A 16,066-nucleotide genomic window follows, 5' to 3' on the forward strand; every position below is an offset into this window, starting at 1 on the left:
GAACTTGGAACTTGGAAAATGTTCACAGTTAGAACTCTCTCAAAGCTAGAACACTCTCAGTTAGACCAAACTTGTAGCTTGAACACTCTATAGAAGGACAACAAGACCATGTGATAGAATCATCTGCAACAGAGAGTCAAGGACCAGGTATGAAGAGGGATAAAGCAATAGTTTCTGAGACCAGCATTTGTGACGTTGAGAACGTTTGTGAAAGAGGCTGAGATGGAGCAGCTTTCACACAGAGAGGATCACATACATTTCCTCCAGGTTACATAAATGATTTGAGAAACTCTTCTTGCAGGATTTGAGTTTGCTGAGTGTCACTAGATTCAATAAGGCTACCCCGGCCGGCCCGCACACACTAATATGGCAAAATTGTATCCTGTCCTTGTTTTGTATCATTAGACTTGAAATATCCACTAGATGGCGACATCCCTCCTGCAAGCCAAGCTTTACTACAATTCCCTTTGTATTTCTCTTGCGGATATTCAGTTTATTTTCAGTTTATATTCAGAGACAGATAACTAATTTCTGGTGGTTGATTCAGCTCATGAATGGTGGAAAATGAATTGCTGTATTATCTACATGTCACTGTTTAAAAAGAACGTTGTTATTAACTGACTCAAATATGGAGGATTATCGGGGCCAAAACTAAATAAATAAATAACTAACTAAATAAATAAATGAATGGTTAAATACTTGGATAAATACATAATTAGATTTATTTATACCTACATTTATTTATTTATACTTACATATATTTATTTATACTTACATATATTTATTTATACTTACATTTTGTCATACATTTTGTCATACATTTTGTCAAACATTTTGTCATACTTACATTTTGTCATACATTTTGTCATACATTTTGTCATACTTATTGTCATACTTATTGTCATACTTATTGTCCACGGTGTAACTTGCTTGCAGCAAAATAAATCCGTCATCCCCCGTCACCAAGTCAGGGGGCGGGTTAAAGCCTCTGATTGGTGTTACACACCAGGCAGGCTCAACCAGTCGATCAGGCTCGAGGGATACTGAATTTTGGCGTTTATGGATGCCAAGCGCCAGATTTAGTTTAATGAAAGTTATTGAGCATTATTTAAATAAATCAAGATACCAGAATGTCCCAGAAGACATACCCTCAGCTGCTGCGTGAGGCTGCATCCTTAATTTAAGAGGCCCTCAACTCGTCTACTACTAGTAGTATTTCTAGTAGTGTTATGAAATGTTGGGTTTAATGTGGCCTACTGGGTGCACTGGCCGTAGTAGTCGTAGCCAGGTCGTAGCGCTGTCGTTACCCCATCACGTCTATCTCTTCCATAGTTTGCATCAGGCTGCTATTAGAATGTTACGCTGTAGCATGGTTCTTATGTCCTCAGTTTTTGAATCACCAGTGATGAAGAAAGTGTTTTGTCCGTCTCTTCATAAACGGATGACTAAGAGTAAGACCACATTTACACATAGCCGGGTAATTACAGAATAGAGAATATTTCTGCCCTTCCGTTCAAAAATAACGTCGTACACACAAGGTCTTTTTCCAAAAAACTTTCTGTTTACATGAACCTGCATATACGCCCCCAAACGCCATCATAACTATGCTAAACCTGTAGGTTTGCATAAGTAGGCTGCTAATCCATTAAATTGGCTATGAGTCCTAGATATGTCCTTTACGTTTATTTGGCTACAACAGGTAGACAAGATGGAATGTAAAACTCGTAGTCCACTGGTGGAAGTGCAGGGGATACCATTGTTAAAGCCAATAGTCACACACTGTGGAAGGGTTGAGAGATTCAGTTATAGGTTTGAAAGAATGCAATCCTGCGTTTGCATTAACGTATAAATGAGCACTACGTTAACAGCATCCATGATCAGTAAACAGTAAATATAGGACACTCACATCACGAATGCATTTTAGGCGCATATGTGACGCAAACTCCGTTTGACCCAGTGCACACGCAAAAACTGAGTTTTCCTGAAATCTCCACTTTGGCCGGAGTTTTTAGAAATGATCGTTTCCCGTGATAAAACCTCCGTTTTTTCTCGTAAATGAAAGGCCAAACCGCATGAAAATATATACGTTTTCCCACCGTATAAACGGGGTGTTCAGTTGAGTTCTGGATTTTAATACGTTTATCAATCTGTAGATTGGGAGAGAAACCCAGACCTCTGACAATAAAAAACAACACAACACCAGGCTTAGGTCTCAATCATGTCTCTCTCCGCTCTGAAGGCCGGAGGACCATCTTTTATAGGGCACAATACTGTAAACATAGTGACAGTCAAGCAGTAATGACGTTACAACAGTCTCAGAGAAAGAGTCTCACAGCTCCCCAACAAATGACAACTCTCAGACTAGAGAGTTAATAGTTGGAGCTCTCCTTTTAGTAATGACAAGGGACGTTTACCCATTACTTTCTCCAGATCCCGAACATCTATACCCCTGACACAGACACAGTCTACTCTTATTAATACCTGATACCACTCTGCTGCATTTGTCGCTTGATAGTGCGCTTGGACACTCGAAAAAGGTTCGCAATATTTTGTATTTTCAGGCCAGAGAGTGCGAAGTGTTCAATTGTGCCAGCCTAAGATCAAACAGAGTACGACCACCTCCAGGATGTATGACCATCACTCAGCCTCATCTGCTACCTGAGGATCGTGAACACATTTTCATCTATGTCTGTGTCAGTCAGGGCCGATAGCGTTGATATAATCTCAGCGAAGCCCTCAATATGATTTTAAAAACAATGTGAATTGCAGTTGCCTCCATCTCCTCAGCTACAGCCAACATTTCGACTACTGTAGCATGCAATATTCCATTTATTTAATCCACACCGGGTGCTGCCATCTTGAATTAGTCAAAAGCAGTCAATTCAAGTTGAACCACCAATCAGAGGCTTTAACCCGCCCCCTGACTTGGTGACGGGGGATGACGGATTTATTTTGCTGCAAGCAAGTTACACCGTGGACAATAAGTATGACAATAAGTATGACAATAAGTATGACAATAAGTATGACAAAATGTATGACAAAATGTAAGTATGACAAAATGTTTGACAAAATGTATGACAAAATGTATGACAAAATGTAAGTATAAATAAATATATGTAAGTATAAATAAATATATGTAAGTATAAATAAATAAATGTAGGTATAAATAAATCTAATTATGTATTTATCCAAGTATTTAACCATTCATTTATTTATTTATTTATTTATTTATTTAGTTTTGGCCCCGATAATCCTCCATACTCAAAGGCCTTATCGATGTAAGAAGGCTGTTTGCACGAACACGCCCACTCCACCAGGTGGTCGTTTCAAAGTTAGTGATAAAGGCGAAACGAAACTACGTGAAAACCTGTGAGACGTTACACAGCACGAACGAAGAATGGCAGAAGCGGCTCCAAGTTACCACGAACTTATTACATGTTCGATTTGTTTGGATCTTCTTAGGGATCCAGTGACTACTAATTGTGGACACAGTTACTGTATGGGCTGCATTACGAGCTGCTGGGATCAGGAAGATCACAAGGCAGTCTACAGCTGCCCCCAGTGCAGACAGACGTTCACCCCAAGACCCGTTTTAAGCAAAAATCATATTTTTGCCGAGCTGGTGGAACAGCTCAAGAAGACCAGAATCCAAGCTGCTGCTCCTGTTACATGTACTGCTGGACCTGGAGATGTGGAGTGTGACGTCTGCACTGGTAGAAAACTCAAAGCTGTGAAGTCCTGTCTCGAATGTCTGGTGTCATACTGTGAAACTCACTTCAAAGCTCACAATGAACTTATTCCTGGACGAAAACACAAGGTAGTTGATGCCACAGGCCAGCTACAGGAGAGGATCTGCACCCAACATGAGAAGCCTCTGGAGATATTTTGTCGTACGGACCAAAGTTGTGTTTGTTTGCTCTGTCTGGTGGATGAACACAAAGGCCATGACACCGTGTCAGCCTCTGCAGGGAGGAGAGAGAAACAGGTAAGCACAGGAGTTCTCTTGGTCATAGATTAGACTTGTATGGTAGGACATGGCTATTGGGTTTCCAACTGGAAGGCAGGCTATAGACTCATCCTCTTTAGGTTATTATAGTGTGAGGCAGAGAGAGAATAACAATGTAATCTCCCGTTACAAACTGTATCTAAATAATAAATAAAGATAAAAAGCCTAAATTACCATTTAATGTATTATTTTTGTGGTTATTTTGTAATACTTTTGTTATTTTACAGTATTTTATATTAAGATGGGCACATCATGATTTCTGCCTACTATATTGCAGCACAGTCCTCTCAGGTGAGCCCAGTGATTAGGGGGCTGAAATGGCATTTTGTAGGGGTGGTTGGCACTATGACTGAATGACATTACATGGTTATCAACTGCCTAGAGGTCACAGGTCACTCAGTGAGGGTACAGTTGCAGTAAGGGTGTGTTGCACATTTCTATCAACTCCACAAGGAAATGATCAATATGATTAAATAAAGATTTACTGCATGCATGGTTCACTGTTTTGCTCCACAGACAACACTTATTTTGTGTGTTTTTCTCAAGCCTTGTAATGAAACAACGTCTCACCAATAAAGCAATACAGATCACCTCTCAGTCAGCCTCAGTAGCTTAAACAGCATTCCTGAAAGAACAAGCTATCAGACAATACTAATATTATGATGCCACCATAACTGTTAGTTGTGGATGTGATGTATTCCTTCAACATAGACACACTTGGGGGAGACCCAGAATAAAATCCAGCAGAGAATCCAGGAGAGAGAGAAGGAGCTGAAGGAGCTGAGGAAGGCTGTGGAGACTCTCAAGGTGAGTACTGACTAGAGGAGAGGAGGACAACAGCTGGCTGCTGGAAGCCATTTCAGGCTCAATCAGGGCTTTCCTCCAGTCAGCCAGACAGGAGTCTGTAATGCTGAGCCACTTTCTAGCTGAGTGAGTGGGCTGCTTTAGATGGACCCCTCCTCTTTGTGTGTCTCCTAACAGAGCTCTGCACAGACAGCAGTGGACGACAGTGAGAGGATCTTTACTGAGATGATCCGCTCCATTGAGAGAAGGCAGTCTGAGGTGAGAGAGCTGATCAGAGCTCAGGAGAAGGCTGAGGTGAGTCGGACTGAAGGACTCCTGAAGCGACTGGAGCAGGAGATTGCTGGGCTGAAGAGGAGAGATGCTGAGCTGGAGAAGCTTTCACACACAGAGGATCACATCCATTTCCTCAAGGTAACTGTTGATGATGGATTATTAGTGCACAGAATGTTTGAGGGCACTAATTTATGTTGAATATATTCTTTTGTATTCAATATAGATATTGTTGCATTTTCTTCAAGGATCTACATATCCAGTTTGATCCTTCTTTCTTCTGATCCTAATAAAGTATATAGCACTTTGAACAGATGCTCATGCAGTGTCAGTGCCTTTAAAGTTTTGTTTTTATTTATCACCCAAATTAACTGTTCACGATGGAATGTTAGTGCAGAGAGTGTTTGGCACTGGTTTATGTTGAATATATTCCTAGGTGGAAATGTAGAATTCAATTTAGATACTGTTGAATTTTCTTCTAGGATCTCTACATTTCTAGATATCCTCCTTCTTCATATTAAACACAGTCCACAGTACTTTGAACAGATACCCTACCCCATGCAGGTTCAGTGGATGTGAATAAGGTTTTTGTATTCATCACTCAAAACATTTGAGCACGATGAAAACAATTACATTCTTCAGAAAACTAATCAAAAGCAACTTCAATTACCTCTCTCTTTTTTGACCATACATGTGTTTGCATCCCTGATTATGGCAATTGTTAGGACAGGTTAGGTCACATGTTAGGGAAGAACACTGACTGACAGGCAAGGCGTGAGTGAAGTCACCACCTGTGGTTAATTGATCAAAGCACATCTGCCATGACATCATGGCTTACAGTTTGTTTGGAGGAACATAATGTGCACAGGTGCCTGCCACTGTGCCTCTTTGGTCAGGCAACATGTAGGTCAAGGCAAACCAGTGGCATTTGGAGAACCATTTGTGTTGGATTCATTTTGGTTTCAAAACATCAACCAGAAAACTTACACACACACACAAAAACACACACACACACCTACCCACACACACACACACACCTACACACACACACACACACACACACACACACACACACACACAAACAAACTCTCTCGCACACCCACGCACACACACTCACACTCACACACACGCACACACACACACTTACACAGACTCACAGACACACTCAAACAATTATATGTGGATGCTTTATTTTGAGAATTTAGCTATTCTCTCTCTGTCATCTCTTCCTCCTTTCTCTCTTTCTCTCTATCTCTGTGTTTCTTTCTTTAGACTTTCCATTCAGTCAGTGAGACACCTGAGTCTAAATACTCATCCTGCATCTCTGTGAATCAAGGCCTCTCTTTCGAGGCTGTGAAGAAATCTGTCAACTCACTAAAGACGCAGCTGGAGAATTTCTGCAAGGAGGAAGTCATGAAGATTTCTGCATCAGGTTAATCACATTACTCACATATGTTTACATGTAATGCCTTACTATACTTTCCCTCCTGATTGTACTAAAAAGCTAAATGTGATGGTGATCTTTAGAACCTGTATTTCTCAATATCACATATCCTTTGTATGTCGGTGAAGCTGAGATACTCTGCAGGTGTCTCCATGTTTACTTGTCTTTAAGGTTGAAGAAGCTGGAGACTCATAATGTCCTTCAACAAGGGAAAATAAATCTATTGCCACTATAAAAAGAGAAGGTTAATGCAATGTTGACATTTACACCAGTCAGTCTTGTTTCTAATATGATTCTTTCTCTCTCAATAGTGACTAAAGTCCAGGCTATTTTGCCTCCTGAACCTACAACCAGAGATGATTTCCTACAATGTGAGTTCGACACAAACACACTTTGTTGACAGTTTTCTTAATTCCAAGTCAAGTTTCAGTAGCAATCACATGGACCTACATGTTTAAGCAGTTCCACATTTCATTATGGCTGTTATAGTTCATGGATAGAGGAAACCTTGTCTTTTCCAGTTTCTTTTTCCATTTTCCTAAACTGAAGGTCAGGAGGAGATGTATCATATTTGCCACACCCCTTTCACATCAATCCACCACACCTCATTTAAATTCAGTTCTTCTCATCAACACACACACACACACACACACACACACACACACACACACACAAACACACACACTCTTCAAATCAGTTCATCTCATCAGCTGCAGCACTTGCTTTGGCGCTCGCTCTAAACCCACCATCTCCCCTCACACCACCTGTCCCCCCTGGGTATAGAATGGGGGGGGTACAGGCACGGATTCTCCATGACTCCTGTCAGCATAGTTGACTCCTGCACAATCCTTGCCATGCCTTTTAGGTCTTTGCCAAAGAGCAGGCCAAACACACTCTTCTGCGTGCATCTCTTAGGCACATTTGGAACATGAAGTCATGAACTGCAAAGAACTAGGACAATAAAATGGCATTGATATAGCTGATATAGAATATGCACTTGTCCTATGTATGTGGGATCTGTAAAGCTATCAGATCAAAGAGCCACACAAACACAGACATATAAACGCGCACACACAGACACACACACACAAATGTAGACAGACAGCCAGGCAAACATGTACAGAATCTCACACAACAACACAAATGCATGACAGTGAGGTTTGGGTGAGTAGGTGTAGGCTGAGGGATTCTACAAGTAGATCAGGTGGAGAGACACACACACTGCCTTTCTAACACACACACACACACACACACACACACACAACCATGCTCACTTTTGAACTTTTGAATACAGACTATCACACATGTACTGTACACATACAGTACGTACAGAATCACACACAAACAAATCTCTTATATGTGAAACATTCCTTCACAGAAGAAATCACAGAATTAAGTCTCATACCCCACACGCAAAGATTCATATAAAATAATAGAAACCACACACATACGTACACACCTAACACATTTAAATACCTAGGTTTGTTCTGTCCTCTCCTCCATCAGACTCCTGTCACTTCACACTGGATCCAAACACAGCAGAGAGAAACCTCCATCTGTCTGAGGGAAACAGGAGGGTGGAGAGGAAAGCTGCGGTCCAGTCATATCCTGATCATCCAGAGAGATTTTATGATGGGTGTTCTCAGGTGCTGTGCAGAGAGGCTGTGTCTGGACGCTGCTACTGGGAGGTTGAGTGGAGTGGGCAGGGGGTTGGTATATCAGTCTCATATAAAAGCATCAGCAGGAGAGGGGGTGTTGAGTGTGGGTTTGGATGGAATCATAAGTCCTGGAGTCTGAGACTCACCCCCAGCAGCTCCTCTTTCTGGCACAATTATAAAGAGACTAAACTCCATCTAGTGGCCAGTTCCAGAATAGGAGTGTATGTGGATCAAAGGGCAGGAACTCTGGACTTCTACAGCATCTCTGGCACAATTACCCTCCTGCACAGAGTCCAGACCACATTCACTCACACACTCTACCCTGGGTTTAGGCTTAATTGTCTTGGCGCATCAGTGAAGCTGTTGTGACTAAGGTGAACAGATGCTAAATCCAGACTACATTCACCCAGCCTCTCTACCATGGGTTTAGGGTTAGACATTAGATCACCAGTGAAGCTGTTGTGATTCTGGGGTGGAGTGCTGGGGTGACTCCACGTATTGGCATTACCGCACTGGTGTGGTGGTGGTCTAGGAAGAAAACAACCCTCTGCTGATGACATCTGAGGCCAAACTTGTATGTATTTACAACCCTAATGATTATTGAAATGAAAATAAAAGAGAATTAAGTAATTTGTTAAATTACCTTGGTTTTATGTTGGATTACCTTTATTACAGTTTTTCTCGATAGCTTACACACTACAACTGGGCCTATTAACTAAACATCCTAAACCATGACTCCATCTACCAGAAGACTCATTTCCCAAAACTACAAAACACTATTTTATTTTACATATGATTCAGATTTGCTGAACTTTCTGTGCCAAACTCTACACACAAATCACTTCATATATCACTGGCTGCACCATGTGCTTATTTAATAAGCACTGGCATTCGATTTCTTTAACATAAGTCATCACAGCTTGAACCCAACTAGCACACAATTCTTCAGGTGGCAACACTAAGTCAACATTGGTCACACACCAATCAGAACCTCAGGAAAGATGGACACATTTCACCAAAATTTCAGTTATTTTTTGAAAATGTACTGTATCAATGTGTTGGGCCTTGATATTGTGTTCATCATGTGAAGAGGATGTTCTGGGGGGAAACAATAAGTGCCATCACTCATTGCATTAACACGTTTTAACAGGAGTGTTTTGAATTGATCTGTCAAGTCATAAAAAAAAAAGTGAATACATTATAGGCTTTGTGATTAATTGATCCTTATTAATGGCATATATCAATTTTGCCGTTAGAAGTGTTTTAAATTTGACGTTTGACTGCCATTGATGTGACGTAACAAAGTAAACAAGCCACACATGAATGGAAAACAACAGATAGTTCAATGGACTTTATTTAATGAAACACATTTTCTTTATTCCTGATTATCTCATATTTTGTCCAAAACTTGCAAGCCTACTGACTAAGGCAACGTTAGACTACAAGCAACTAAAGCACAGATCCAATCTTGCTATCTTGTAATCCTCCTTGCAAAAAGTCCTTGCGATGTTTTTTTTATATACTATTGTTGAATAACAGTTTCAAGTTTTTTTCAAGTATTTTACAAATAACCTTCAAGTATTTTCAGAGGTTTTTGTGCAAGTGTTCCTGAAATTCTGGAGTTCTCCATTAGAGAGGATAGAATGTCTAATGCTTTCGAAATTTGACCACAGTCACTGATTGTCACAAAATAGAATAAACTATTTTACAACGGGTAGGTTTGGTTTATATTCGATAAGATAGATAAATAGCTAAGGATGGGCATGGGTTACATTTGTATGGACATCAGTATTCGTTCAATGAAGAGAGTTTGCAGCAGTGTAAGCAACCCACCCTCGGAGTGCAGTCGCAAGTCTCTCCGCGTCTCCCTCCCGTGTGCATTCCACTTTCTATTATATTATTTATTATCCCCTCACTCCCAGGTGTACACAATCAGTCCCACAGCCCCAATCAATAAGTCATTAATCATTCAGTCCCTCCCTCCGCCATTCACTGTGCTGGTTTCTGACACAACACCACACCCTGTGCGTCACATTCTGAAGAAACGAAACAGAAAGTAAATGGTTGCTGAAGAGTTTCGTGTAGTGTTTACAAGCGCTTAAAATGGCAGAGGCGATTTCAAGTTACCATGACCTTTTTACGTGTCCGATTTGTTTGGATCTCCTTAGGGAACCGGTAACTATTCTCTGTGGACACAATTACTGTATGGGCTGCATCAAGGACTGGTGGGATCGGGAAGAACATAAAGAAGTTTACAGCTGCCCTAACTGCAAACAGACCTTCACTCCAAGACCCGTTTTATACAGAAATAATATTGTTGATGAGCTTGTGGAACAGATGAGGAAGACCAGCATTCAAACTGCTTCTCCAGCTAAATGTGATGCTGGACCTGAAGATGTGGTGTGTGATGTCTGCATTGGGAGAAAACGTAAAGCGGTGAAGTCCTGTCTGGAGTGTCTGTTATCTTACTGTGAAACACACTTCAAACTTCACAACGATGTTATCCCTGGGCGAAAACACAAGGTGATTGATGCCACAGGCCAGCTACTGGACAGAATCTGCGCCCAACATGAGAAGCCCCTAGAGATATTTTGTCGCACGGATCAAAGTTGTATCTGCTATCTCTGCTCGATGGACAACCATAATGGCCATGTCACAGTCTCAGCTGCATTGGAATGGTCAGAGAAACAGGCGAGTACGGGAGCTAATACTTCTACCTGAGTTGTTTTAAATTCTTACTTCCAAAGAAACGTAATCTGTTTTGTTTTTTGTTCTTTTTTTATGTTTTGAGAAGAATTAGGTAATGGTCATAAGGTGAAAAGTTATGTGATGACCGAAACCGCGCAAACCTTACCCTGTTAGTTGGAAACAACTATTATGATAGTTTATGATTTTATGTACACATTCACATCTTAACTATGTTTGGGCGAGGTTGCCTCATTAAATATCAAGGCAAAGCAGCATAGGCATAAACAGAGCTCTCCTCTAGTGTCCTGTCTATCTCTCATGGTTTTTCTCCCAAACTGGACCTGTCTGCAGTTTGTACAATGGGTCCTCTTTAGTAATTATAGACTACCATTATTATTTGTGTCAGTCGACTTTTCTTATTATTAGCATCATGGCTTATCCCAGTGGTTCCCAGACTTTTCATGTCAGGTCTAAAACTCTTTTGTTTTTGTAGCTTTTTCAAATTTTATTTACCATTTCTTGTGTGAGATACAAAATGATTTTGATCATTACATAATTATTTTGAAATATTAATATGAACTACACTGGAATACGGCTACTTTTTTTGAAAACAGAAGCAGTTGAGACCCACCCAGATGGCTATGCGGCAGAGAATCCAGGGGAGAGAGAATGAGCTGCAGGATCTGAGGAAGGTTGTGGAGACTCTCAAGGTGAGTAGAGGAGAAGATAAATGTTCAGTCCTGAGGTGTCACTTGTGTTTTGTTATACTTCAGTATTATCATGACGCTGGTATGATAAGATCACGTTACAGTCGTGTGATAATACACTCCCCCTTTTCATGTTCGGATGCTTAAATCTGCCAATAAGAACTTAGAATCATCAGAATCAGCAACAAAGTCTGTCCAAAGCTGATGTGTACATGCTGTGTTCTGGATGGTCCACACAGCCTGGGTGCTTTTCCATGAGGGTTGCATCAGTGGTTAAATATCACTGAATTGTTTAGAACATTCCACCTGAGCTTAGTTATTCACACAATATGAAAAACTGCTTTAGCCTCTGACCTCCTTTTTCAGCATATTTGTTCTTAACCCATCAGCCAGGGAAAGCAGGAGATTGTTATAAATCGTCCACCAAAACCAGAACAAAATCAAAACCAAACTAAAAACTCAAGCTGCAAACATATTACAGGGGGCATGTCACTGATTGCACCTCATCCTGTTTGAACTCTTGCAGTCTGACATGACAACCGCTTGTACTGATAGTGAAAATAGAGCCTACTGGCAACACTGGTGAAGTAGCTCTGTGTGTCTTCTGTCACCCTCTTCTTCGCGTGTCTCCTAACAGAGCTCTACTCAGTTATTGTATAATGAAATCTGCGCTGTGCTATGGCCAGATCACAGCTATATACGCATGCTAACTTTTCTTCTAGCAATCATATATGAGACTCTGAAGGTGTTTGACTCTCAAGGTGAGCACTGACCAGAGGAGAGGAGGACAGCTGGTTGCAGTCAGCCAGAGAGGAGTCTGTAATGCTGAGTCACTTTAAACTGTAAATGTAAAATGTAAATGTAAAATGTAAATGTAAACTTAGTGAGTGAGTGGGTTGCTTGAGATAGGCCCCTTCTCTTTGTGTGTCTCCTAACAGAGCTCTGCACAGACAGCAGTGGAGGACAGTGAGAGGATCTTTACTGAGATGATGTGCTCCATTGAGAGAAGGCGCTCTGAGGTGACTGAGATGATCAGAGCTCAGGAGAAGGCTGAGGTGAGTCGGGCTGAAGGATTCGTGAAGCGAATGGAGGAAGAGATTGCTGAGCTGAAGAGGAGAGATGCTGAGCTGGAGCTACTTTCAAACACAGAGGATCACATCCATTTCCTCAAGGTGATGCATTGTTAGTTAAACTGCTTGATGGACAGTAGAATCTGGTTTGGATGTTGTACTGTCCTCATTCGGAAAATAATTATCAGTTGTTTGTAAAGGGTCTCTTTTGGGTTGAGTTTTCATTTATAGAAATAGTTTTGATGCCACATCGCAATAAAACCACACTCCACACACAGACACCAGTGGCAAATATTTACATTTTCACACCAAGTTGTATGGACTTTCATCAAGCAACTTTACCGTAAATTCAATTTGTTTTCAGTTATCAGGTATTCAAGTTTCAGTCTTGTGTTTCTTAAGACTTTTCAGTCCGCCATTGACCCACCTCAGTTTAAAGACTTATCCAACATCACTATCAACCAAGGCCTCTCTTTTGAGGCTGTGAAGAAATGTGTCTCCAAACTGAAGACCCAGTTGGAGGATTTCTGCAGGCAGGAAGTCATGATGATTTCTGCAGCAGGTTGGTAATATGCTTAAATGTGTTTGCTTGTGTGCGTCCTTACTGGCAGTGCATCTTCTACATTTTGATTGATTGTAGTTGTAACGGATCCCCGTATATGAAGTGGCGTGAAACTTACTGCTGGTGAAATCGTTCCTTTATTTTCTATTTTCTCCGTTATACATCCAATAAAACTGTCAGACTATCACCACCGTAAGAGCTATAGCCTCATACGGGTCCATTAAATCATTAAACTTTTGTGCATCCGTCCGTAACTTAATCACTAGCCATACTGACAAGTTAACATTCAACATATAAAACAAATCTGCGATACCCCTTTGACCTTGTCATAATAAAAGTCCTAATTATCTAAGAGAGAATGGCATAAAATATCGATTAATTCTTCAAACACTACATTATCATTAAGGCACATATTAAAGATCAATAAGGCAAATCTAAAACAGGCAATCAACACAAAATAATAGTCCTTCTATGGGGATATTTACACTCCCACCAAATTATAGTGTTTTTACTAAATATAAACCTTAAAACACACAATTTACACTTATAAGAATAACCATTCAAATGTATAGGATATACAAACATAGAAAACTTTATAATTTTATCACAACTGCATAGTGCTTAAACCGCTTCTAGCAGTAAAACCAATTTCTGGACAGGGCGCTCCAAAGCAGGCCTGCTGGTGCGCTCTCCTTTGTGGTTCAGTTCCTTCTCTCCAAACAGGATTTTGGCCCATCTCACAAGTCCATCTTTGCCTTGAATGACTTCTGAGACTGTCCCAAGTCTCCACTTGCTTCGTGGCAAAGTGTCGTCAGCGTCCATCACTATATCACCGACCTGCAGGTTCCTTTTAGCGCTATGCCAGCACTGTCTGGTTGTGATGTTGTGGAGGTACTCCTTTTTCCATAGAAAGCTAGGCCCAGTGAACCAATCAGAAGAAAGCAACTCATCCACTGTTTTCCCTCTTGAAGCATAGTCTGCTGGGTTTTCGTCAGTTGGTACATAGAACCATTGCTTGGGGTCTGAGGCATGACGGATCTTCTGCACCCTATTTGCTACAAAAGTGTGAAAGCTGCGAGCATCATTATTAATGTAGCCTAAGACAACCTTTGAATCTGTCCAAAAGAACTCTTCTACATTACAGTAGCCTAATTCTTCTTTGAGCATATTGCTCACTGCGACTGAGACGACTGCTGCAGTAGGTTCTAACCTGGGTATAGTTGTGACATCCAGCGGCGAGACGCGCGCTTTTCCCATGAGAAGAACACAGTGAATGTCTCCTCTTTCATTCTTCAGTCTCAGGTATGTGCATTGGCCATAGCCCGTGGTGCTGGCATCTGAGAAGAGATGTAGTTCTGTTTTGATCACCTTTCCAAAGCCAGCTGGCTGGTAGCAGCGAGCTACGTGTATCCCTTCCATCTTAACAAGGTCATCTTGCCATTTCTCCCACCGTGACTTCAATCGCTCTGGAATTGGGTCATCCCATCCTGTTCCTTGATGGCACATGTCCTGGAGAATCTTCTTTCCGTTCAGGAGGTATGGAGCTACGAAGCCCAGTGGGTCGTATATGGAGGCGACAGATGACAGGATGCCACGCCGTGTAGCAGGTTGGTTCTTTGGTGCAACTTTGAAGGTGAAACAGTCACTCTCGATGTTCCAGTATATTCCCAATGCTCTCTCTAAGGCTGTGTCATTGAATCTGAGATCCTTTGCTTTGATGTCTGTGGCGTGTTCTGTTGAGGGGATGCTCTGGAGAACAGCACAGTTGTTAGACACAAATTTGTGAAGGCGTAAACCTCTCTTTGCACACAGCTCACGTGCCTCTTTTGCTATTTGAATGGCCTTTTCAACAGACTCAACACTAATGATACCATCATCTACATAAAAGTCTCTGGCAATGAACTGTGATCCTAATGGGTGTGTGTGACTGTGTTCTTTGGCGAGCTGCTTTAATCCATAATTTGCACACCCTGGTGAAGATACGGCTCCAAAGAGATGGACAGACATCCTGAATTCATCGGGAGGTGTGCTTAGGTCGCCGTTCTTCCACCATAAGAAGCGTAGGTAGTCACGGTCATTCTCTGAGACATGGAACTGATGGAACATCTTTTCTATGTCACACATCAGAGCAGTGTGGTGCTGTCGGAAACGAATGAGAACACCTGTCAGGCTGTTTATCATGTCTGGGCCTGGGAGAAGGTGTTCATTGAGGCTGCTTCCCTTGTACTTTGCTGAGCAGTCGAAAACTACTCTCAGCTTTTCAGGCTTTTTGGGGTGATAGACGCCATGGTGAGGTATGAACCATTTTTCTCCACAGGTGCCCTCAGCACGTACCTCCTCTGCGTCACCCCTTTCAATGATGTCCTTCATGTAGTTAATGTAGTCTTTCTTGTAACTTTCATTTGCAATGAACTTCCTTTTCAGGTGACTGAGCCTCACAGCAGCGAGCTGCTTGTTATCAGGTAAGCATGGTCTCTCTCTGAAGGGGAGGGGCATTTCATAATGTCCATGTTTGTTTGTCTTTATGTTTTCCTTTAACTTGTCAAGGAAAGTCAAATCTTCTTGAGAGACTGTTTTGTCATTTCCTTGAGTGTCTTTGAAATCAGTTTCAAGAATTCTGATTGCATCCATTGGAGTCACTGCAGGCAGCTCCTTCACGGTTACTCTGTGACAGTGACTGTTGGACGATTGTGAATCAGAGTGAGGTGCTAAACAGCCAACAATACTCCACCCTAAGTCTGTGAGAATGGCAAAGGGTTCGTCATCCTTCCCTGTTATGACCCGTCTGGGTACGAGACTTCTTGGGCAATTGTAGCCTATCAGTAGCCCCACTTCGCAACTAAGGAGAGGCGGTATT

At 41.5% G+C, this 16,066-nt stretch overlaps 1 protein-coding gene across 1 annotated transcript in view; it reads left to right on the forward strand.

Annotated features, from left to right (window-relative positions):
* Window positions 1–3,397: 3,397 nt before the first annotated feature.
* The window catches only part of LOC308376234 (E3 ubiquitin-protein ligase TRIM65-like), a gene marked incomplete at both ends in the record, with an annotated part of 62,259 nt that continues 49,590 nt past the window's right edge, over window positions 3,398–16,066 (forward strand). Inside the window, one exon of the mRNA XM_080852529.1 lies at window positions 3,398–3,671. Coding sequence (XP_080708655.1) covers window positions 3,398–3,671 — 274 coding nt within the window. The remainder of the gene's footprint in view (window positions 3,672–16,066) is intronic.

This window comes from Sprattus sprattus, assembly GCF_963457725.1.
Source record: "Sprattus sprattus genome assembly, chromosome: 15".
Lineage (NCBI taxonomy): Eukaryota > Metazoa > Chordata > Actinopteri > Clupeiformes > Clupeidae > Sprattus > Sprattus sprattus.